The 25685-nt window shown below is 36.8% G+C and overlaps 1 protein-coding gene across 4 annotated transcripts in view; it reads left to right on the plus strand.

Moving 5' to 3' along the window:
- LOC106058048 (uncharacterized) overlaps positions 1-25685 on the plus strand; it is a 58362-nt gene that overhangs the window by 9831 nt on the left and 22846 nt on the right. Inside the window, exon 1 of one of the 4 annotated variants that reach the window (XM_056022737.1) lies at positions 10915-11056. The exons of 2 other annotated variants lie outside the window; for them this stretch is intronic. In XM_056022737.1, the coding sequence (XP_055878712.1) occupies positions 10995-11056 (62 nt within the window). In that variant the 5' untranslated portion in view covers positions 10915-10994. Of the gene's footprint in view, positions 1-10914; positions 11057-24490; positions 24603-25685 lie in introns of those variants that run through there. One more of the 4 variants, XM_056022739.1, reaches the window with a different exon arrangement.

The raw sequence follows: 25685 nt of genomic DNA on the forward strand, positions 1-25685 counted from the left end.
TTTTCCACTTGATTGGAGATTTTCATTCATGGCGGAACAAAATTTATAATTAGCAAAGCTTTTTAGGTGTATCTGGTATACAAAATATAGGACGTTTTGATAAGCTTTGCTTTTAAAAAGATGTATAATGATCGCTGTGTCTTTTCTAGCACTGCAGAATTTTTTATTTTTTTATATACGCTCGTCCGATTGTAATTTTTAATAAGTTGGCAAGTTTAAAGGCTCAATGTAACATCCTTGACATTGTTTAGTTTATCGTGAAAATCTCCACTATCCAAAACTTCTCGATAGTCTTGCTTAGAAACAATTTGCCAGTTTGTCGTCTGCTGAGAATGTTGAGCGTGTTAGAAATGTTTTTTTGGCTCGTGTCTTCCATTCCTCCCCCACCACTCCGTCATTGTGGTCACCGAGGACTGTGATGACGTCATTGTGATCACCGAGGACTGTGATGACGTCATTGTGGTCACCGAGGACTGTGATGACGTCATTGTGGTCACCGAGGACTGATGACCTCTTGTCCATGAGACTGATTACTGACCTACTTAAACAGACACCACCAAATGGATGAAATCGTCATGGATTCTGCTTCAGTGTCGTAAAAAGGGGGGGGGGGCTCGTGACGACGATATCACGCCCTCTGCTGGAAATCTTTGAAATAGTTGACAGCGAACATGATTCATTTCTTGTAAGACTTTGGCAAGGCTTTTTTTTTCCTCTCTTGTATCCCATAACCCCACGCGAGTGTCGTTTGGGCACCACCGTTGATTCGTTAACTTCACTTCACCTTTCGCGGTCCATGTCTCTTTTCTTTGACGCTGGCTGATTGTTTGTGTGGTGTGTGCTTCAGATTGTCACCACGATTGGTCCTGGATCGATTGGTCCTAGATCGATTGGTCCTAGATCGATTGGTCTTAGATCGATTGGCCTTCGATCGATTGGTCCTAGATCGATTGGCCCTAGATCTATTGGTCCTAGATCGATTGGTCCTAGATCGATTGGTCCTAGATCGATTGGTCTTAGATCGATTGGCCCTAGATCGATTGGCTCTAGATCTATTGGCCCTAGATCAATTGGTCTTAGATCGATTGGCCCTAGATCGATTGGCCCTAGATCGATTGGTCCTAGATCGATTGGTCCTAGATCGATTGGTCCTAGATCGATTGGTCCTAGATCGATTGGCCCTAGATCGATTGGTCCTAGATCAATTGGTCCTAGATCGAATCCTGACCGTTTCAACTCTCTTCCGTTCTGCAGGAGGTTTGGGCAAGCGGCTAGTAAAAAAAAGTAAAGTTCCCCTTTCAGACCTTGCGATCTATGGGGCAGATGATGTTAAGGTTATCTGTTTTAGGGCTGGCGGCTAGGACGTAGTCGCTGAATGAACTCTTTATGTTGTCTGTTGTATTTATGTGTATGTTTCTGTTGTGTTGTCTTTATATGAGAAAAGAGTCCTTGTAATCACAACACATTTCCGTAAGGATCAATAAAGCAGTCTTAGTCTTAGTCTTAGTCTTAGTCTTAGTCTAAGTCTTAGTCTAAGTCTTTGTCTTAGTCTTAGTCTTAGTCTTAGTCTAAGTCTTAGTCTTAGTCTTAGTCTAAGTCTTAGTCTTAGTCTTAGTCTTAGTCTTAGTCTTAGTCTAAGTCTAAGTCTTAGTCTAAGTCTTAGTCTTAGTCTTAGTCTAAGTCTTAGTCTTAGTCTTAATCTTAGTCTTAGTCTTAGTCTTAGTCTAAGTCTTAGTCTTAGTCTTAGTCTTAGTCTTAGTCTTAGTCTTAGTCTTAGTCTAAGTCTTAGTCTTAGTCTTAGTCTTAGTCTTAGTCTTAGTCTTAGTCTAAGTCTTAGTCTAAGTCTTAGTCTAAGTCTTAGTCTTAGTCTTAGTCTTAGTCTTAGTCTTAGTCTTAGTCTAAGTCTTAGTCTTAGTCTTAGTCTTAGTCTTAGTCTTAGTCTAAGTCTTAGTCTTAGTCTTAGTCTAAGTCTTAGTCTTAGTCTTAGTCTTAGTCTAAGTCTAAGTCTTAGTCTTAGTCTTAGTCTAAGTCTTAGTCTTAGTCTTAGTCTAAGTCTTAGTCTTAGTCTTAGTCTTAGTCTAAGTCTTAGTCTTAGTCTTCAATGTTAAAAACCTGTAAAACGATGAGGCGGATGTCTGTTTGACGCTATTCCCCTATTTACTTCTTTTGTTTGCTTCCATTCCTTCCGCCTGGTACAAGACCCTGTAGGATCGTTGTCTGACCAAATTAAACCAGTTTATCTGTGTACACATTTTGTTTTGTACTGGCCTCATCTTTTGAGACATGGCCAGGCAGAAGAAAAAAAAAAGAACCTCCAGAGAATACGTCAGAAGTTCTTATCTTATCTTTTTAGTTCCAGAGAATACGTCAGAAGTTCTCATCTTATCTTCTTAGATCCATAGACCGTCAGAAGTTAAAACTAATCAAATATAAGAGTAAAGTTCGAAGCTTTAGTTCTGAAAACAACAGATGTAAAAACAAGACATTTAACATAGAATAGCAGCACTAGAGGACTATGTAAACTATTCTCACTTTATATGTTGCTATATTACATGTTACGTGTCTTGCATACAATGACTTGGGACGGTGAATCTCATTTGCATAAAGTAATGTCAAGGACGCGAAATTAAACTTCAATGCTGCCAACTGAATCAAAAAAGAAATTTACTATTTAACTCTTTCTCTCCTAATCGACGATACAATCCTTGATTGACCTTATTTAACTTAAATTAATGTTCAATTATATAAACTTGACTTTGTGTTATATAAAAGAGCATGTATTTCCCTTTAACTCTATACCAAACACAACATTTTCTGATAACAAACAACAATGCTATTGAAGCCCAATCATAACAGGGTTTAGTGAAATAGTAATGAGCAAAAATGAAGAATTTCTTTGAAACTTGTGTAAAAAAAATAACGGAGAGAAAGAGTTAACACTATCTCACTGCGTGATTGTTAGTCTTCGTTAATGAAATCTCCTTTATTACCGCTAGTTCGTTGTCCACTTGTTTTAAAAATAAGTTTTAACTCTTTCTCTCCTAATTGACGATACCATCGACGATTTGACCTTATTAAATTGAATTAATGTTTGATTTTATAAACTTCACTTTGTGTTATATAAAAAAATGAGCATGCCTTCCCCTTTCATTCTAGACCAAATACAACATTTTCTGATAATAAGCAAAAAAAGTTATTCAAGCTTAATCATAACAGGATTAAAAAAAAATACTAATGAGCTAACTTGGCTGCCTGGTCGTGCGGTTTGCGCACTGGACTGTCGTTTGGATTTTATCGATGGTCCCGGGTTCAAACCCTGCCCGCTCCCATCCCCCGTCATCCTGCGGGAGGTTTGGACTAGGAAGGAACATCCGAAACATGTAAAACATTTTAAAAACAAAACAAATGAAGAATTCCGTCGGAACATGGAAAATAATTACGGAGAGAAAGAGTTAAGTCATAAAATGAAAGTACCTTTAAAAAAAACAAAAAAAACTTAACACTTTCTTTTGTACCCCGGATACACATCAGACACAAAGATAAAGGCGCATTTCTTATTCCACATGCTAGGACAAATTCGTACAACTGCTAGTTCTCCCCTAGTTCAGTAGAGTATGGAATGGGCTGCCTGAATCAACCAGGTAAACCAACCACCTGCCAGATTTTAAGTCACTCATTATCATGCATGACTAGATTGACACTTGGATACGCGTATCATGTAGGTTTTCCACTCTTTTGAAGGAACAGCTGTTATGTATATGATTAATACGATGATGGAAATATGTTACTCACAGATCTAGATTCTATATTTTTTTTTATCTAGGTCTGTGATTTTACTTCATAATTTTGCAGCTATGAAATTATTATATCGCATTTTTAATTACCGGTATTAAAACAAAAGAGCTGTCAGATTAGGCTACGGGGCACAACCAGACTTCTGTATATTTAACTCAAGCCCGAGTAATGTCCCTTTGTTTCAGTTTTATTGTGGTGTCTAAATGTCAAGTGGTTCTCTAGCCTAGCGTTTAGCTAGATTCCTCGAAATGGTGCAGTGAACATGTGTTTTCAATTTTCTGGACTTTATTTTATTCTTGTTTAAAAATGAGGTAATTGCAGCTTGGTAAAACCTGACACAGCGTAGGCACTGGGAATAAAAAACAAAACAAAACAGCAAGGTTGTAAACGAATCATGTGGGCGTAGACTTCCAAGAGTTGGTGAAACTTCTCCCAGAATTGAAGCAAGGAAGTTTCAGTTTATTGAGTCTGTTTTCTCCCTCCTCGCCGGGGAGAGGGGGGCGGGTGTTATGTATTAGGTGACCTTGAAGAATAATACAGCCTGTAACTGAGGGAATAAACATGATCTTTCCATCTCTCTGTCTCTCTTTTTCTCTCTCTTTTGTCTTCTTTTCTCTTTCTTCACTCGCCGCTCTCTTTTCTCTATCTCTATCCTGTATTATCTCTTTTCTCTTTTTTTAGCTCTTTTTTGTTCTCTCTTTCTTCACTCTCTTTGCCCTCTCTTCTCTCTTGTCCATCTCTTCTCTCTTTTTATCTCTTCTTCGCTCTTCCCTCTTCTTTCTCTCTTTCTTCACTGTCTCTTCTCCCTCTTTCATCACACGCTTCTCTCTTTCTTCTATCTCTCTCTTTTCTCTCTTTCTTCTATCTCTCTCTTTTCTCTCTTTCTTCTATCTTTCTCTCTTTTCTCCCTTTCTTCTATCTCTCTTTTCTCTCTTTCTTCTATCTCTCTCTTTTCTCTCTTTCTTCTATCTTTCTCTCTTTTCTCCCTTTCTTCTATCTCTCTTTTCTCTCTTTCTTCTATCTCTCTCTTTTCTCTCTTTCTTCTATCTCTCTCTTTTCTCTCTTTCTTATATCTCTTTCTTTCTCTCTTTCTTATATCTCTTTCTTTTCTCTCTTTCTTATATCTCTCTCTCTTCTCTTTTTCTTCTATCTCTCTTTTCTCTCTTTCTTCTCTCTCTTCTCTTCCCTAATTCTCTTCTCTCTCTTTTTCTTAGCTCTTTCTTTCCTTGTTCTTCTCACCTCTCTCCTCTCTCTCTCTCTCCCTCTCCTAGTTTCGGTGCGTTACATGCCCTAACACCGCCAGGCTGCTAACTGCGTTGAACTGCATTTCAAAGCGCAAACCTGCAGGCGTGTTTGACCCGGATAAGTCAATTATTTATCTGCCCTTTTTTACTTACAGCCTAGACCCTAAGGCCTACTGTGTACACACACAGCTGTCAACGTAACAAGTTATTAAAAGTGTAAATGACTTATAGTGAATAGCTGTGCCGACGTGTGTTCTGACAGGCTATAGTTCTGTAATACCGGTGTATGTGTTGGAACAGGTCACAGTTGTGTTCGGATATAAGGAAAGCTATTTAGCGTTACAGTAAGAGATGTAGGACTTGGTGGACATGATTTGTGTTGTTTCGTTAAATGAGCATTCACTGAATCAAGTGTGTCCGTAAATAAAAGCGACTTCCTAGCGATGTTGTAGCTTTAGAGACAGATATCAAAAAGTCGATTTCTTTAGGTCAGTGTTAAGATAAAATATTCCAGTAAAAACAAATTTCTTTAGGTCAGTGTTAAGATAAAATATTCCAGTAAAAACAAATTTCTTTAGGTCAGTGTTAAGATAAAATATTCCAGTAAAAACAAATTTCTTTAGGTCAGTGTTAAGATAAAATATTCCAGTAAAAACAAATTTCTTTAGGTCAGTGTTAAGATAAAATATTCCAGTAAAAACAAATTTCTTTAGGTCAGTGTTAAGATAAAATATTCCAGTAAAAACAAATTTCTTTAGGTCAGTGTTAAGATAAAATATTCCAGTAAAAACACATTTCTTTAGGTCAGTGTTAAGATAAAATATTCCAGTAAAAACAAATTTCTTTAGGTCAGTGTTAAGATAAAATATTCCAGTAAAAACAAATTTCTTTAGGTCAGTGTTAAGATAAAATATTCCAACAAAAACACATTTCTTTAGGTCAGTGTTAAGATAAAATATTCCTATAAAAACAAAGATTGCTGTATATACGTTTTACAACCGAATACACGAAGGCCCCATATACACAATAACAGGGCTTTTTTTGTGACGGTACGCACCGGTACGGCGTACCGGCACCTTTTTCAATAGGAGGAAAAAATTATTATTTTCTTTATATTTTAACGTTTATTATTAATTTATTAGTTGTTAAAAGTTAGGCAATCCATCACTGAGTAACGGCACCTATTTTTTTTTTTTACAAAAAAAATTATAAAAGCACTGCATAATACATATGTATGTGTGTATACATATCACATTATCACGCGGGTATCTATCCCTTTATTGGTACAACAGTGGAATGGGACAGATGCAGCATCTCTGTGATTGATTCAGCTGTGACGCCCCTAACGACTGCAGTACTATACGGAGTATAGAGGCCTTTTGTATAAGCATGATAATTCAAAGTTCTTCCTTCCGTAAACACCCACACACACAACAAGACACATAAACACACACACACACAAGTCTTGCTTAAGAATTAAATTGACTTAACTCTTTCTCTCCTAATCGACGATACCATCGTTGATTTGACCTCATTAAATTAAATTAATTATTAATTTTATAAACTTGACTTTGTGTTATATAAAAAGAGCATGCATTTCCCTTTAATTCTATACCAAAAATACAACATTTTCTGATAACAAACAACAAAGCTATTGAAGCCCAAGTATAACAGGGGTAGTGAAATAGTAATGAGCGAAATGAAGAACTCCTTCGAAACGTGGAAAAATAATAACGGAGAGAAAGAGTTAATAGTAAATGTTTTTACTAGAATACAATTCCAACCTGGTGTCTGTCGCGGACTTGAAAACTTAGCCTCTAAGCCTGTAAATATATTTTTTATTAACACATTTTGACATCTTGACATCTGTCTTCGTTTTGAAACGACATGCAGTGCAGCTTGCAATATTTATAGTTTATTTATAATTTTCTATATAGGATTGTATGTCTACTTTAGGACTTTGTTTTGATAATTCAGATGTGTGCTGTGTCCTAGATCTGTGTTAAACCTTGCGTCTCTGTTTACGTTTGTGTAATGGTGTTGAGATATATAGAGCGTAGCACTGGAAATAATGTAAAAAAGCATATTGTGCCTGAGAAAGTATTGGCACTATGCATGGCATGTAGTCTATAGACTATATAGTACTATATAGAGAAGTGTGATTTTAGATCACAATGTTTTTTCTATTAAATACAGTTTTTTTCCCACAATAAATGGCATATTGTGCTTGAGAAATATACAAACGCCGTAGTCCTACGTGGCATATTGTGTCTGAATAGTGACAGTATATCCGAAATATCACAGAGTGCAAACACAGCCTGTCTTTATGTTATATCTTGATTTGAATCTAGATGACATTTAAATGGCCAGATTTGTTTCCCACTAATCAGTCAGTACAAGTTTCACGTAGGCTAAATATTATTTGTTTACGATTGGTGAATGAGGTCCATTATTTATTTTCTATAACAAGACATGAATCAATACAAAAAAGTAACCAATTAGTTAATTACTAAATCGTAAAATATTAATTTTGTTTTATATAGAAAAGGGAAAATACATCTTGCAGTTTTGACAGCAATGGCAGTAATTGAGCGGTTCTTTCCCATATATATGTTGTTTTTTTTATATTCTGCTTGTTTTAGTGTTAACTTTTACCTTGCCAAAATAATCTTAATGCCGAATTTTCACACTTTATTGGTAACACATAATATTGTTTCTCAAAGAAATATTGTACGAATTCCTTTTGATTTTTAGTTTTCTATGTATCTGTGTTTTTTTTTGGAGGATAATAATACGCTCGATCTATTGATTACATTAGAAAGTCAGTGCTAAGCAGAGAGTAGGGTGCTGAACAATTCTAGTTCAGACTAGAATGAACTGCTAGTCAACAAAACTTCCTGGCTAATGTCAACACGAGGCTAGCAGAAGATGTGCCTGCTCATGGTCTGTGTGCGACTCCCGGGTCTTGTTGACCTGTTATTGACTACGTCAGGGGTTCTCAACCTATGGTTCGCGACCCCCTTGGGGGGTCGATTGACGATTTGCCAGGGGTCGCCCTAAGACCATCAAAAATATGGATTGTTTTTGTCTTTTCTTCTATTGCTGTATGTGTGTGTGTGGGGGGGGGGGTCGCGGTAGAGTGGGGAATTGTAAAAAGGGGTCGCCGAGCATAAAAGGTTGAGAATCGCTGGGTCACTACGTGAAACTAGAGTTCATATCTTAGCCTCTAGCCTCGTTTTAACTTTACGGGGTCAAGTTTACAATCACCATATCAACAAAGCAGACGACTCATTATCTTATCTTAAATAATAAAGACGTTACTTCAAAAAAGATGATTACGTCCTACGCGTCATGCATTTAGTCATGCACATTAACCAATGGCTTAAATTCTGCCAAGTCACTTGTTTTCTTGGCTGGCTCAGGCAACCCATTCCATGCTCTAATAGCACTAGGGAAGAAGGAGTATTTGTACAAATTTGTCCCGGCATATGGGACGAGGAATGTGCCTTTATCTTTGTGTCTTTCTGAGTATTTTATTAAATTTTGCTTTTGTATTTGTAAAGTAATGTTCAGCGTTTGACTCATTGGTCAAGCTCATATGAAGGCTTGATTTATAAGAATCTATCATGGATAGTGACTATAAACTTCCACGAAGAAACATCCGATGAGTTTATCAGTACCAGTGCTTGATAAAGAAAACACGCGATTTGGACATGTAGATAACAGAGACTAATTGTTTCAGTTTGTGATCAACAACTTGTGGGCGTTGTAGTAGATACTAGACACTCCTTGCAGTTTATCTGGGCTATTTTGAGTTGGGTTACTTAGGTCTGTGAAAAAAAAAAAAAGATGTAGGCCTGCTATTGTTATGTATGTTTCAAAAGTAGACTAATGTCTGTTCAGTTTATTTCTATTTAACACTATTTGGGTTAACACTGCGATAGGTTGATAATGACTAGCATGCTTAATATATGACTAGAGGCTGATTTTTCGTATTTATATTTTAATTTTATATTTTTATTTAACGTGGGGCGAAGAGGGTAAAACTGTAATACAAAAATAAAAACTTTGGCGATGATTAAGAAGAGTTTTGGGCTATTATCTGGCCATTCCTTTACTCCGTTACCCACTCCACCCCCCAAGCACAGTGCAACGGCTTCCGTGACAGCTGACAGCCACACATCCGTCCTTGTTGAATAGTCAACTCAATGGGAGCCGAAATACATTGTTTATGATACTTCTTCTTCAACTGTCAGGTAGAGTTGAGCCCTCGGCTCTTGGAACTCTAGGCCAGCAAAAGTGAACAAGAGTTCCCTCTCACCGGCCTGAATGAGAACAGTCTACACTGTTCTGTCTGACGGGTGGGTCAGACTCGCGGCAAGAGACCGCATACACTAAGACCCCCGCCACTTTCCTTTTCTATGCCAGGCTAACTGTGCGGGACACGCCATTTATGTAAAAGCCCCTTGAGGAACAGCGCCTGGATTGTGACAAGGTTGTTGGACCTTTTTTTTTTACAACTCCGCACAGTGCAATGAGGATGCTCTCGCACCCCCTTAGGCACCCCCACGGGAGTCTTGTTTTGCTACCCTTTAGCCTAATCGTTTCCTCTTACCCGGGCGCCACTATGAGGCAGGGTAGCATGCCAGGGGTTTATGTTTATGACGAGTCATGTAGCTCGAGATTCGTAGAATACGATTGTGAGGAAGTGACGATTCCATTTCCCACACGATATACTTTCCAGAACACTGTAAGAAGTTTACAACAAAATATATACTTTCCAGCGACACTTTAAGAAGTTGATACACAAGGCAGTGCCGGATTATATTAACTAGAGGCCCTGAGCAGGATTTATGTTTTACGTTAAAAATGTTTTACATGTTTCGGATGTTCCTTCAGAGTTGAAGATAGTTTACTTCCTAGTCCAAACCTCCCGCAGGACGACGGGGGATGGGAGCGGGCAGGGTTTGAACCCTTGACCGTCGATAAATCCGAACGACAGTCCAGAGCGCAAACCGCACGATTTTTGTACAGGGCTTCTTCAAGCTTCAATAAACATAACAATATTAATAAACATGAAAGCACGTCATGTCTGAGAAGGAAGAAATCGATTACTTCTAAATTTAAAGAAATCGAGTACTTGTAAATTTAAAGAAATAGAGTACTTGTAAATTTAAAGAAATCGAGTACTTCTAAATTTAAAGAAATCGAGTAATTCTAAATTTAATCCCATTTCCAGAAATTTTCTATAGTGAAAATGTATTTTTTTGTTAAAAATTTTACATTTTTAAAAAAAATGTGATGGCCCTGTTTAAGGGTGTGTCCCTGAGCAGTTTTCACAAATGTACAGTGTGGTAAAATCCGGCCCTGACACACATAGGCACTCCTACACACACATATCTACAAACATGATAAAAATGAAATAGAAACTTAGATGTCTACCTGTGTTATCAACAGTAGATCCTGGTAGATTGTAAATCTTCTCAGTACACACTGTGGTGTCGCATAGTGCGCGTCAAGAAATAGATCCTATTTCTAAATTTAATTCTAGTTTATTTTCTTGTGTATATTTCATAAAAGTTTATATTTTTTACCACAATGGTTTAATGAAAATGATTTTATACACGAGTAAACTTTGAATTTCAAAAAAAAATTTCTCGTGGATTTATTAGCTTAAAATTCTGTTACAAAATTTAAAAAAAAAAATATATTTAATTATATCAATTTTTTTAAATGACCAAACTGATTAAAGACAAAAAAATACTGTGTGAAAAGATTGCAAATGTATTAGAAATATGACTATGAAAAATCATCACAATTGTCAGCACTTGACACTTAAATCGTCTCTGCAACAAAAGCAATGGATGATTGTGTGACCTCTGACCTGTCTGGTGACGTTGTACACTGCTTGACTGGGCAGATGTAAATATTAGTTTTCTGTGTTGACTGCAACAAATGGATTACATCTCTATGACATCATCTAATGCTAGCAGAAGTCAGGAATATGTTCAAATGAGGTCAGTATAATATTCAATACATTGTCCAGATTTTTTAAAAATAGATTCCATAAATATGAATCTTTGAATAAAATTATTATTAATTATTTAAAACTATAGTGCGACAACATCCATTGCCACTTCACCTCGCCACGCGGCATCTACTTTATAATGCTAGATCTAGGGGTCTTCCACCTAGGAGTTCATCTCTGTGAAAGTGGGCTAAAAGAGAGGAGGGTCTGCCATTAGTAAGTAAAGGCGGTTGGTCGTTGTGCTGGCCACTTGACAGCCTCGTTAACCGTGGGTTACAATAACAGACGACCTTACCCTATAAATCGCAAGGGGAACTTTACTTTATAAGTTATGGATGGACGCGAGCTGTTTCCTGATATGTTTATTTTTTAAAAAATGTGACGTCCTATGCTTAGTCATGCATGTTAATTGAAGAATTTAACTCTGCTAAGTCGTTGGTTTTCGTGGCTGATTCAGGCAACCCATTTCATGCTCTAATTAGATATTTTGATCTTTTTTTTTTACCTTTACCTTTACCTATCCCTTAGTCTGTTGGACCGTTGGGGCACCAGGCAAGATTTGTCGACAGTCTTTCTCCATTCCTCCCTTTTTTTGCATTGTTTAGAACCTTTCTCAATTGCAGGCCCGTCCATTCTTTAATGTTGTCCTCCCATCGCTTTTTCTGTCTGCCTCTTCTTCTTTTCCCTGGTACTGTTCCCTGAAGGAAGGTATTTGCGAGCCCCGTAGATCTTGTAATGTGGCCAAAGGTTTTAAGCTTTCGTCTTTTTACAATAGTTAGCAGGTCGTCATGGGCTCCGATCGCTGCAGTAACCCTGTCTCTGATTTCTTGGTTTGTGATGCGGTCTTTGAATGTGAACGTGAATTTTGATCTATGGTGGTAAAAAAAACAAACTATGAACAGCTTTAGCTCCATCAGAACTACGTCAGGTCGTCGCGAAGTGGGCGACTGCTGTCAATCAAAACTAGAACGGAGCGGTACAAAAACTCGTCCGTGCCTCACTCGGTCAGACTCTATCACCGCCACTCGTTGATCAGGGAACATGAAATGCACCAAGATACCTGTGCGTAGTCGCTGAATGAACTCTTTATGTTGTGTCTGTTGTATTTATGTGTATTTTTCTGTTGTGTTGTCTTTATATGAGAAAAGAGTCCTTGTAATCACAACCAATTTCTGTAAGGATCAATAATGCAGTCTTTGTCTTAGTCTCAATGAGTTTTTTTGGGTTTTTTTTTTGGTGTATCATGTGTACTAAATAAAGTTTCAAAGGTTGTCATGGCCAGGGGTGTCGATGGGGTTAAGCTCCCATTGTCTATAAGATATTCCAAATGGCATGCGTCTCAAATAGCCTCTGACAACTAAGTCCAGCACCTGGCCTGCTCGTGTGGCTTAGATATTAGGCCCGGCGAAACTGCTCTTACTAACAGGTGAAGGGGTGAAGGCGGATACCTGGCGCCACAAAACCGGGAGCTTCGGGCAGATGGAGCTCGTCAGCCTAGTAAGGCAGTTCATCTAGGAGAGGGGTACTCTGACTTCAAACCCCCCGCTGCCTTGCGATACTGAGGCTTCAGGAGACAACCTCGAGGAGAAAGCAGGAGTGAAGTCCCTTAGGCGTTGGGAGTATCAGCTATGAGATTCCCTCCGGCAGCTTCTGCAACTGAGTTGGTGCCAAATGTAACGCGATGCGTTCCTTTGGATCACATCAGCAAGGTCGAGAGAGGGATCACGACGCATGGGCCTTTATCTAAGGCCCAGGAATGCGCCCCCCCGGAGAGGAAACTCTGGTGCTGCTGCAAAGCGGAAGCCAGAACCAGTGACTCATTTGGGCGCATCCATTGCCTTTCGAGACGTCCGTGTTGATAAGTTTTACATTTTGATAGGTATGTGATAATTTTTGAGCACTTTTAAGTACTTCACGTTATTATGTTTAAGTTCTTTTTTTTTAGTTGGCAACATTGACGTATTATTTAGCGTCCTTGACATTATATAGTTTAATGTTTGTTGCAGTATCTGAATAAAATAGAGCGCTGATATAAATTTCTCCTACAAATGTCTTAATCTCAGTGTGTGTCATTCTGTATATTTTATAAGGTTTTCTATTTGTAAGTTTGGGATTAGTTTCGTACTTTTAATTTACTCCTGAGTCTTCCGTGAAGTGACCCTACGTTTTGTGAGATATTCCTTCACCTTGTTAGACAAATAGGCACCACCACAACTTTCACCTATCCCTCAATCTTCTGAACCTTTGGGGCACGGCACAGCATTGTTGACCGTCTTTCTCCATTCACCTCTGTGTTTTGTCTTTGATAGTGTGATAGTAAGTGTATGTGTTTTGCGTGGCTGGTAGTGCAGTGTGTGTGCCTGTGTATGAAATGACCAGTGGACCTTGAGTGTACATGGTTGAGTGAACAGCAGTGTGTCAGGACTGTGTGTAAAAGGAGGTGAGTTTTAGATTTGATTGATTTGATTTGATTTTTGATTTTAGGCACATCGGCAGAATTTAGGCACAAGTGGCTTGAGTAAAGAACATAAAAAAAGACTAAAATCATTGTGTTTATTGAAGCTCATGTTGTTTTGGTGTCTATTACAGATAGAATCTCTTTCCAGGGCCGGTCTTAGGCCACTGCAACCTATGCGACCGCAGTGGGCCCCGCACTTTCATAGGCCCCGCGCTAATTTTTAGGTATAAGTTATTAAGTGAGACCATTATAACTGTATATAAGCCATTATAACTTATTGTAAAATATTCGAATAAGTCATGGGAATCTCCTTAAGTTATTAAAATTATTAAAATCTCTTTAAAAATCATAAAAATCTCATGTCATTTTGGGGTGCCAATCGTACGCACGGCTTTGCCAGCTTTCGTTTCAAAACATATTGTAAAAACGAATGTATTTTCTAATACAAAATCTTAATTTTGAATGTTATGCTTATCTCTACCCAGACTGGGCCCAGCGCAATCCGTTTCGCATAGGGCCCCGCAATCGTTAAGACCGGCCCTGTCTCTTTCAATCGTAACAGACAACCTCAAAACACTGTTTGACTATGTTGGGAAAATACTGGGCTTTATCTGGGAGGTGGGCTTGACTACTAACATTTGAGTTGAGATCGGGCAAAGTACTTATTATTATATACATATTTACAACAGATTTTTATTAGGTTATTATAATTTTTACTATTTAAGTTGTGAGTTGACCTTATTTTTAATACCTCAGTTCTGTATAACACTTGACCTAGATAGGGGAAGTAACCCTTGAGGGATTATAGGCATGACATGGCCTGAATTGAGTCGATGTGCCGAAAACCCAACCAATCAGAGGCCTGTCCATTCTTTTATGTTGTCTTGCCAGCTATCTGTCTGTCAACAACATTTCTCCAAGTACTGTTCCCTGAAGAAAAGTTTTTGCTAGCCCTGAGGATTTTGTGATATGTCCGTAGAGCTTTTGTTTGCGGTTGTTGTTGTTTTTTTTTGACATCAGTTATCAGGTCATCGTGGGGTCCGATCGCTGAACTAACCCTGTCTCTAATCTCTTCGTCTGTGATGCGGTCTTTGTATGTGATACCTGTAGCATCTCAATTCCATTTCTAGGATCGTCTTCTGTATTTTATGCACTCAGCGTCTAAGATTCGCAAGCATATAAGATTATTACAGAGTTGATATTACTAATGATATTAAATGAGGCTACCTCTAAAAGCTCTATTTAGCGTCTATATTTTAAAGTTTAGGGATCTCTAATAGTGTATGCATATTCCCAAAAATAGCATACAACCTACATCTCTTTCAAATCGATGCTCCAGATACCGGACTCAACAGAATGCGACAACACATGTTGCGGAAGCTCAAAATTGGAACCAGTGAAATCTGCCCATGGGGAGTATCACCAGAGAATGCCGACCACGTCCTCCAAAACTGCTCTCTTTACCAAGAGGCCCGTATAAGACATTGGCCCCAAATCACCCCAATAGAAAGAAAGCTATATGGAGAGCTCCCTGATTTGGAAACCACTGCGCAGTTCATCTCATGTATTGGTCTAGTCATATGAACACTCCAACATAACAATGAGAACGATGAAGAAGAAGATGCTCCAGATGCATGTCTTCTGCAGTGGCGTATCAACCATGGGGCGAAAGGGTTCGTTGCGCCTGGACTCCAACCAATAGTAGCCCAAACTGGCTTTTTGTAAGTGAAAAAAAACATTGAAATAGGTTGACAGGAAAAAACATAGAAATAAGTTGACAGGGAAAAACATAGAAATAAGTTGACAGGGAAAAACATAGAAATAAGTTGACAGGGAAAAACATAGAAATAAGTTGACAGGGAAAAACATAGAAATAAGTTGACAGGGAAAAACATAGAAATAAGTTGACAGGGAAAAACATAGAAATAAGTTGACAGGGAAAAACATAGAAATAAGTTGACAGGGAAAAACATAGAAATAGGTTGACTAAGTATTAAAATATTTCCAATTGTTATATAATGTTGCTTAAACCCATTTTATATTTATTCATTTTCTGGTAGCCTATATTTATCAAAAGAATAAATTAACAAATAGATGTCGTTATTATTGAAGTATAAAATCTGCCAAGGGGAGGTAACTTTAAAATTGTCGATATAGCGTTTCATTAAATTATAACGTGTAAGATTCTTTAAAAAAAAAATAATAATAATAATAGTAATATTTTGTAATAAAAATGTGATAGCAGTGTCGCCCTACTGCATTAATCATGTTTGTTTTTTGTTTAATCTTTCTTTCTTTAATATTACGACATGTATTTACTAGTTGAGATACATAAATTAATCTTTTAAATTGACAGTAAAATGAAGTTCGGTAGTGGTATACCCTCATGCAGGAAAATTTAGATTCCTGTTTATGTAACAGCCTCAACAATAATGGATGTAATGCTGTGTTACAGTTCTACATTGCAGTTCTTCATGTCAAAATCTGTCAACTTATGCTAACACCTGTTGGCAGGGTAACGTGTCATTTAGACTACTGCGCCACTAATAAAAGCTCAACCCTACAATAATTTACTTTTTTAACAACGGTGTCTCAGCAAAATCGTAAACATCTTAGAAGACAACCACCACATTATTATGTCAATCGTCGCATTGCAAGGCTAGAAAAGAAAGATACTAAAATTCCTTATCTTATCTTATAAAATACAGACGTTACTTCAAAAAAGAAGATGATTACGTCCTACGCGTCATGCATCTAGTCATGCATGTTAACCAATGGCTTAAACTCTGCCACTAGTACATATATGTCCTAGCATATGGAACGAGGAATGTGCCTTTATCTTTGTGTCTTTCTGAGCATTTTATTAGGTTTTGTTTTTGAAGATTATAGTTCAGTGTTTTATGTATAATTTCTACTTTGCTTTTAAGTCTTCTCTCCTGAAGGCTTTTTAAATTTACTGATTTTTACTAAAGGTGTTTCTCTAGTCAAATGTGAATATTCGCTTGTTAATAATTTCTCTGCTCTATTTTGTGTCTGTTCCAGTTTCTTAATGCTTTCCTGACTTATTACTTTATAGGACTGTAGTGGAGATTTTCAGATAAACTAAACAATATCAAGGACGCAAGAGTGAGACTATCTGTTACCAACTAAAGAACAGAGAAATGAGCTCCATTTTTAACATCTCAATGCATGACAGTTGAACTTTATATCAATTCTCCTTCATTACCGCTTGTTAGTTACACAATTGTTTTCACTGTTTTAACTCATAGAGTAGAAGTATAATATACACTATAAATCGCTGTGGCTGAGTGGTAAAGCGCTTGGCTTCCGAACCGGGGGGGGGGGGGGGGGTCCCGGGGTTCGAATCGTGGTGAAGACTGGGATTTTTAATTTCGGGATCCTTGTGCGCCTCTGAGTCCACCCAGCTCTAATGGGTACCTGACATTAGTTGGGGAAAGTATAACACCCTCGTAAACCGTAGGCCACAGAATCAGATGTCCTTTACATCATCTGCCCTATAGACCACAAGGTCTGAGAGGGGGGCTTTACTTTTTTGTTTATATCAACTCATTTTGTCTGTCTGTCTGTCTGTCTGGTAAAAAGAGTAAATATTAAAAAAAAAGAGTCATTGCAATCACAACCATTTTTCAACAAGGATCAATCAGTCTTAGTCTAAGTATTGTCTGACTCATGCGTCGTGTTCTTAGAAGTGTACTTAGATACACTGTGACTCATTTTGGCTTTATTTACTCAACTTGCCAGACGGGGCCTAACGTACACCTGATCATGGGCCTCCCCACCTTGCTAGGCTGCTGGTAATCTCTTATATTCAATATTGTTTTGGAAAGTGTAAATATAAGGGTTTAAATTAATAATTTACAGTGTTAGGGTTAGGGTTAGTATTGCAGGGAATGGTTTAGTTTCAGCTTGACGTCTGGTGAAGACAGCTGACAGATGCACACTCAAAAGTAGACCAAAGATCTAGATCTAAACAAACTGGGTAACCTACTGGTAGCCCACTGGAAGACAGTCTTTTCCACTGTTTTTGTTTTGGTACACATTTTTTTTAACACGTTGGATGTTATTTCTCCAGCCCCCATCCTCGGATCAAGTTAAAATTTTTTGCATAATTATTCATAGTCGATGATCATACATGAATCAGTAAAAAAATATTTAATCAATTAGAGGCAATTAATTAATTGTATTTATATAAAAAGGGAGCTTATTCATGCAGTATTTGAAAAGTATTGCTGTGATTATGAGGTCATTCCTTTTTGGATAAGCTTTGTTTTTGTGGGCTTTTTTTTCTTTTTATAAATTATTTTCTTATTATTCACAGCTTCACTAATTGAAAGGTTGTTGTTTTTTTTCTTCACAACAAATTGTTGCTTGCTGGTAGCCACATGTAGCCAATGAAAAACGTTCTCTTTAATAGTGCTACATGACATCTCTTAATTTTGTGGGGTCTTTCTGCATTAGTTTATTGACCACACTAGCCTACGTCGACATCATAATAATAATAAATGAAAAACTGTCTCATGGAATCCACATGTTGATGAAACTACAAAAAAATCAAACAAAGCATTAGGGTTTGTTAAAAGAAATTTCTATAAATCAAATAAGAACATAAAACTAAAATGTTATTTAACCTTGGTTAGGCCAATAATAGAATATGCATCCTCCGTTTGGGGACCCCCTCAACTCAAGAAAACATTAAGAAACTGGAACAGACAAAATAGAGCAGTGAGACTCATAACAAACGAATATTCACATTTGACTAGAATAACACCTTTAGTAAAATCACTAAATTTAGAAAGCCTTCAGGACAGAAGACTGAAAAGTAAAGTAGCAATACATAAAACACTGAACCATAATCTTCAAATACAAAAACAAAATCTTATAAAATACTCAGAAAGACACAAAAATAAAGGCACATCCCTCGTCCCATATGCTAGGACAAATTTGTACAAGAGCTCCTTCTTCCCTAGTGCTATTAGAGCATGGAATGGGTTGCCTGAGCTAGCCAGGAAAACCAGTGACTTGGCTGAATTTAAGTCAGTGGTTAATATGCATGACTAAATGCATGACGCGTAGGATGTAATCATCTGCTTTTTTGAAGTAACGTCTGTGTTATATAAGATAAGATAAGATCAGCATTAACTTCAATATCTGCCTCAACATTTGCATCAACATCGACATCAACATTTGTATCAACATCGACATCTCTCTCTCTAATTGTCTTGTTTTTCAGAGTTGTGTGAGTGTTTGTGTGTTGTTGTTTTTCCCTTGATTCTAATTTCTGTTAGTTGGTAATAGTATACATTACCGCATATCTTCATTAAAGAGGTTAATAAAGAAATAGACCTACAGAAACATTTAGCCCATCGTCTCGGGCAGAGTTGTGTTTACTGAGCGCCTAAAGGCAGCACGGAAAACCAACTCCTAGATACCCCCCTCCCCCACACTGGTCCACAAATGAGATTGGACCAAAGCGCTCTGAGCTTGCTATAAGCATGAAAGTAGCGCTATAGAAAAGCTATAAATATATATATCTATATGCCTCTCATTAGAATGTATAATAGATTCTTAATCCTGTGCACTCCCAGTGGAGCATAGGGCCGCAACCACACCTCTCCACCGAACTCGGTTCTGAGCAGCTTTCTTCATCTGCTCCCATGTCATTCCAGTACCCTCAGCTTCACTGACGACTGACCTCTTCCAGGTTTGCTTGGGTCTGCCCACTTTCCTCTTTCCTTGTGGGTTCCAGTCAAGCGCCTGCCTTGCAACATTGGTAGCTGGTTTTCGCAGGGTGTGTCCTATCCAGCTCCATTTTCATTTTGTGATGTCTTTGGCTATGGTAATAGATGTTTAACCAGAATTTTTTGTAGGAGGGGGGGATCGGGGCGGGGTTAATTTTTTTTTCAAATCTATCATTCATTTAGTTATTTAGAGCAAAATAGTCGCTCTTACTAATAGTCACGTGAGAGGCCTTGATCTTGCAGTTGTATGATAGCTGGCTGACTTGGACAGATTACTCAGAAGATGTTTGCGTTTCTTGTACGGGTGTATTAGATGCGTTTAGAGCTACTTATGAACAAGACCTACACATTAACAAGATGTAGGGAGTAAGTTAGATACTTGAATAAAGTTTAATGCAGAATAATCTGTAACGTCACAAAAAGTCACTCTCAAAGTTTAATAAGTGGGTGCGTCTCTATACTGACTGTCTAGTTGTCGTCTGCTTCATAAAGGAGAAATTGTCTTTATAGAAAACTTTTTTTTGTTACTTGTTTTGTGTTGTTATGTTTTATGTTGTTATGTTTTATGTTTTATGTTGTTATGTTTTATGTTGTTATGTTTTATGTTGTTATGTTTATGTTCTTATGTTTTATGTTGTTATGTTTTATGTTGTTATGTTTTATGTTGTTATGTTTTATGTTCTTATGTTTTATGTTGTTATGTTTTGTGTTGTTATGTTTTATGTTGTTATGTCTTATGTTCCTATGTCTTATGTCCCTATGTCTTATGTCCCTATGTCTTATGTTCCTATGTCTTATGTTCCTATGTCTTATGTTCCTATGTCTTATGTTCCTATGTCTTATGTTCTTATGTCTTATGTTCCTATGTCTTATGTCCCTATGTCTTATGTCCCTATGTCTTATGTTCCTATGTCTTATGTCCCTATGTCTTATGTTCCTATGTCTTATGTTCCTATGTCTTATGTTCCTATGTTTTCTGTTCCTATGTCTTATGTTCTTATGTCTTATGTTCCTATGTCTTATGTGCCTATGTCTTATGTTCCTATGTCTTATGTTCCTATGTCTTATGTTCCTATGTCTTATGTCCCTATGTCTTATGTCCTATGTCTTATGTTCCTATGTCTTATGTTCCAATGTCTTATGTTCCTATGTCTTATGTTCTTATGTCTTATGTTCCTATGTTTTCTGTTCCTATGTCTTATGTTCCTATGTCTTATGTCCCTATGTCTTATGTCCTATGTCTTATGTTCCTATGTCTTATGTTCCTATGTCTTATGTTCCTATGTCTTATGTTCCTATGTCTTATGTTCATATGCCTTATGTTCCTATGTCTTATGTTCCTATGTCTTATGTTCCTATGTCTTATGTTCCTATGTCTTATGTTCCTATGTTTTATGTTCCTATGTCTTATGTTCCTATGTTTTATGTTCCTATGTCTTATGTTCCTATGTCTTATGTTCCTATGTCTTATGTTCCTATGTTTTATGTTCCTATGTTTTATGTTCCTATGTCTTATGTTCCTATGTCTTATGTTCCTATGTCTTATGTTCCTATGTCTTATGTTTCTATGTCTTATGTTCCTATGTTGTATATTCTTATGTTTTATGTTCCTCTGTTTTATGTTCCTGTATCTTATGTTCCAATGTTTTACGTTCTTGACAGAACGACTCTGGCTCATCGCTGTTCCGTGTGGCTGTGGAGCCTTATTCTGGAGAGACACTCCCGTCCACACGTATTGCAGGTTATGGTGGCCCTCGCTATGGCCGAAGAGGAGCCGGCCTTTGGCACGTTTTTGTCCCAGAGCTGAGGCCGATACTTTTTCGCTTTCTTGGGTCACCATCTCTCTCAACGGCCATGTGGTCAACAGCAATGCCCACTGCTTTGGGAGGGTCCCGTTTTATGACATCTATCGGAGATGGGGGGGTCGACGGTTTTTTTTCCTGTGCCAGTCGCGAGTTGTCCGTACAGACTGGCTTTCGAGTTACGATTGTCTATCATCCGGCGGACATGACCAAGCCAGCGCATGCGCCTTGTTGAGGATGGTATAGATGCTTCAAGAACTCAATGACTTTAAGAGCCTTTTGAATACAATGGGTAAATGTTTGCAATACAGGATACAGTAACATCATCATAAAATGGTTTCCCAAATTTAATGTTAGTTTACTGAACAAAAACTTTGAGGATATCCTGGTGTTCTATGCAACCGATGCTGGGTATTTTCTCACTAGATTTAAGTTCTTTCGTCGATCATCGATTTTGAATATTTCTGGGTTGTTTTTTTTTTAACTTCTTAGAAAATACTACTCTTTTCTAAAAAAAAGTTTTACTGAGACAAAAAAGAGAGGGAACAAAAAAGAGAAAGTAACTAAAACAGAGCGAGCTCAACTTTTATTTTCACACTTCTGTTTTTAAAATGGAAACTCCAATGGTTTTGACAATTTTTAATATAATATGTGTTTTGATTTACAGAAAATGAATATATTTTTCTTTTCTTTTCCATAATAACTTAGTAATTAATGTTTTTCTGACGTAGTTTTTCTGCGCACCCAAAATGGTCAGATTTTCACGTGTTTCTATGTGACGTCACACAAACCTATTCATTTAATCTATTGACTTACTGTATAACAGAAAACCATATAGCATAGGTTTTTTTTTTACTATCTCGTAAGAGAAATAGATGTAGGTCTGTGCAGCTAGATCTGGATTTTGTAAGGGAAAAATACATGCTTGACTAACCATGGAAGTGTGTATTTTCTCGTCTGACCACTCAACACATAACGAACATTATCTTTTGGTTGTCTTGTTATGACCGACTACACGTAGCCTAGACTAGCCTTACACATGCATGACTAAATGCATGACGCGTAGGACGTAATCATCTTCTTTTTTTGAAGTAACGTCTGTATTATATAAGATAAAATAAGATAAGATACACTGACAAATGCATGACGCGTAGGACGTAATCATCTTCTTTTTTGAAGTAACGTCTGTATTATATAAGATAAGATACACTGACCAGTTAGCTAGAATCAGGCAGACACACGATCTATTCACTTTTTGGGACAGGAAAGGGTGTAGATAAAAGTGTTGTTTTTTTCTCGAGTTGGCTATCCTAATGCCTTTAGATCAATATTTATATATAACTATACCATATCAGTAGACTTGAGTAGATTAGGCCGTATCTAAGTCTAACATTCTGTGGCATTTTACGTCTCGAGAGACGATCTTTTCCCTTTGCAACTTCTTGTGTGACTAAAGAGGCCAATCCTTGATACACAGTTTCAGTCGCAGGTTGGTCATATGTAATCACCAGGCACCGTTGCATTTTCACCCTTCTTTCTGCTGCTGTTGTGTATGACATCTGCAATCCGAGACCCTTCCTTTATGCTCTCTCTCTCTCCATGTGGATCTATCCACTGTAAGAATGAAGCGATACGATTGGTTAGATCTTGATTCACTTTCAATATCTTATCTTATATGATACAGACGTTACTTCAAAAAAAAAAAGATGATTACGTCCTACGCGTCATGCATATTAACCAAAGACTTAAATTCTGCCAAGTCACTGATTTTCCTGGCTAGCTCAGGCAACCCATTCCATGCTTTAATAGCACTAGGGAAGAAAGAGCATTTGTACAAATTTGTCCTAGCATATGAGGAATGAAAGATTTGCCTTTATCTTTGAGTCTTTCTGAGTATTTTATTAAATTTTATTTTTGTATTTGAAGATTATGGTTCAGTGTTTTATGCATAATTTCTACTTTACTTTTGAGTCTTCTGTCCTGAAGGCTTTCTAAATTTAGTGATTTTACCAAAGGTGTTACTCTAGTCAAATGTGAATATTCGTTTGTTATGAATCTCACTGCTCTATTTTGTGTCTGTTTCAGTTTCTTAATATTTTCTGAGTTGGCCTAACCAAGGGAGAGAAGTTGAGAGAAGTGACCATAGACATACATAAATATAGACTGGCCGAAGGAAGTAACTTCATGTAACTTGAAAACATGTACATCTATTGTAGTCGGATTTCCGAATAATGAAAAATTACATGATCTTCATTCTTAGAGATTAAATAACTACACTGCCTCCTTATTTACAATATATATAGGTGTGTGGCTGAAATAGATATGAATACTTAACTTTTATACTGCTCATAAATGCTGTATAATAAAGTACACAAAATTGCAATTCACAAATTTTCGTTTCATAAAACTCTTTAATCGGCCAGTCTATATTTATTTATGTCTATGGAAGTCACATATACCTAACCTAAAAATAAAATCTCCTTTTAGATATCAAGAATGTATTGTCTAATTGATTAAATATAGAGAAGAAATGCCAGAAGTGTGTTTGTGAGGGTGATTTAGCGCGGTCCGTTCCAGTTAAACGTAACGTATACTAGAGTACACTGGCCAAAAAGGGGCATGTTGAAATGCGAGCAATTTTATTTCAGAAAAAAATAATTTCAGACATCCGTTAATAACACTAGAGTTCACTAGACCCAATTGGTAAAGAAGGAGAGTTGGAGGGGTAGGGGCCTTCATAGAAGTGACACTCCAATGGACCTCATTCACCAATCGTAAACAAACATTTAGTCACGTGATCTTATTGATAAAACAACGAAAAAAAACTGTCACGTGACAACCATCATGAATTAAACATTAGATCGTAAATTATATAGAAGAGATAGAGCACCACGTGCTAAATGTTGTTTGTTTACGATTGGTGAATGAGGTCCATTGAAGGACTGTTCCAATGCAACGTAATAGTTATTGTTATAGTATTGTTACAGTAGTTACGCTGAGGTGGTCAACCGTAGTGAAACGGAATCTCCATTTGTTTGGACCAATACAAATTATCTTTTCTCTTCTCTTCTCTTATCTAATAATATTAATGAAATAGCTTTCTCCTTTTTAATGTGGACAAATTTAAATTGAATCTTTTCTTTTCATCTCATTTAGTAAGATACCGGAAATAGTTGCCCTTGATCGTTCGGTCAAAAAAAATTACCCGTATCTTAAGATTCTTAAGATATCTCAATGATCATAGTGGCCACTAGATTTAGTATTACCGGATTTTCCCGTTTCCATATTTATCATCCATTCTTGCTCACGACAATCGTATTGTGCAGGCGACTTCATCTATATAAATCAAGCTGATGCTTTACAAAAAAACCTAGCGCCCTAAACTATATAAGTCTCCCGTCGCAATGAAATGAACAAGTTATAAAATGTTGTCTTTGTTAGTAGAGAACTTTGATTTATAATTTACACTGATGATGAGACAGTATTTCGATGGATTGATTTGTTGATTTAAATTTGGTCTGTTGGTTTTCATTTTTATTACGTCACTTTTTTGTGTGCACACTTTACATTGACGACACAAGTCAGGTGAACTGTTTTCTTGTGTACTTTCAATTCACCATTTTAATGGACTTCATTCACCAATCGTAAACAAACAACATTTAGCCACGTGATTCTATATATCTTCTATACAAATTATGTAATCCATAAAGGCTGTCGCGTGATACGTATTTTTCATTGTTTTGTCAATATTATGACTTGGCTAAATGTTGTTTGTTTACGATTGGGGGATGAGGTTAATTATTACGTCTAATAAAGGGGAAATAACCAATTCTGGACATAAAAATATCATTTTCATGATTGGCAAATAATTACTTATTTTTTAATATATATATTTTTTTTGTAAGGTATATACAGCTGTCTCTTTTTACAATTTTGTTTCGTTTTTATCGATTTTCTCCAAATACTATTTTTATTCCTATTTTTTACTAGTCCTTCACTAGTTCTGTATAGAATTCAATCAAACTTGTCATGCCTTATTACTTATACCACGTACAACAACTTCTTGCTTACATTTTCAAAGTTCCAATTAATATTTTGTCTTAATTGCAATAAAATATTTTAAAAATGAAAAGCTTTAGCAAGGTTAGAAAAAAAAATATTAAAAAAAAAAGTTTTTACTATATTTAAAAACTAATTTCAAAGAAAATGTTCTGGAATGATTGGTCTACACATTGTGTATTTTTTGTTTGGCAATAGCTGCTTAAATAGTTTTAAAGCCTTAGCGATTTAAAAAACGATAAACAATAATCCAATATGGCGGCCGTTGCCATGACAACCATTATAAGAAAAACATTTTTAACCACATTTTTTTTATGGCTATTCATAGGGAGTATACATTTAAAGTTTGGAGTAATTTGATTAACAAATAAAAAAAAAAAGGGTGTCAAGTGTCCCACATAGCCTTAAGTAATTTTGATTATAGGAGTGTAGACCGTGTTTAGTTGCCACTTGCTCCTGAGTTACCAGCTTGACCACTGGACCCGTGTTGTAAATTGTATTTTTTCTGTTAGTGTTGTTGATTTTATTGTAGACAACTAA

This window comes from Biomphalaria glabrata, chromosome 3, assembly GCF_947242115.1.
Source record: "Biomphalaria glabrata chromosome 3, xgBioGlab47.1, whole genome shotgun sequence".
NCBI classification, from domain to species: Eukaryota; Metazoa; Mollusca; class Gastropoda; family Planorbidae; genus Biomphalaria; species Biomphalaria glabrata.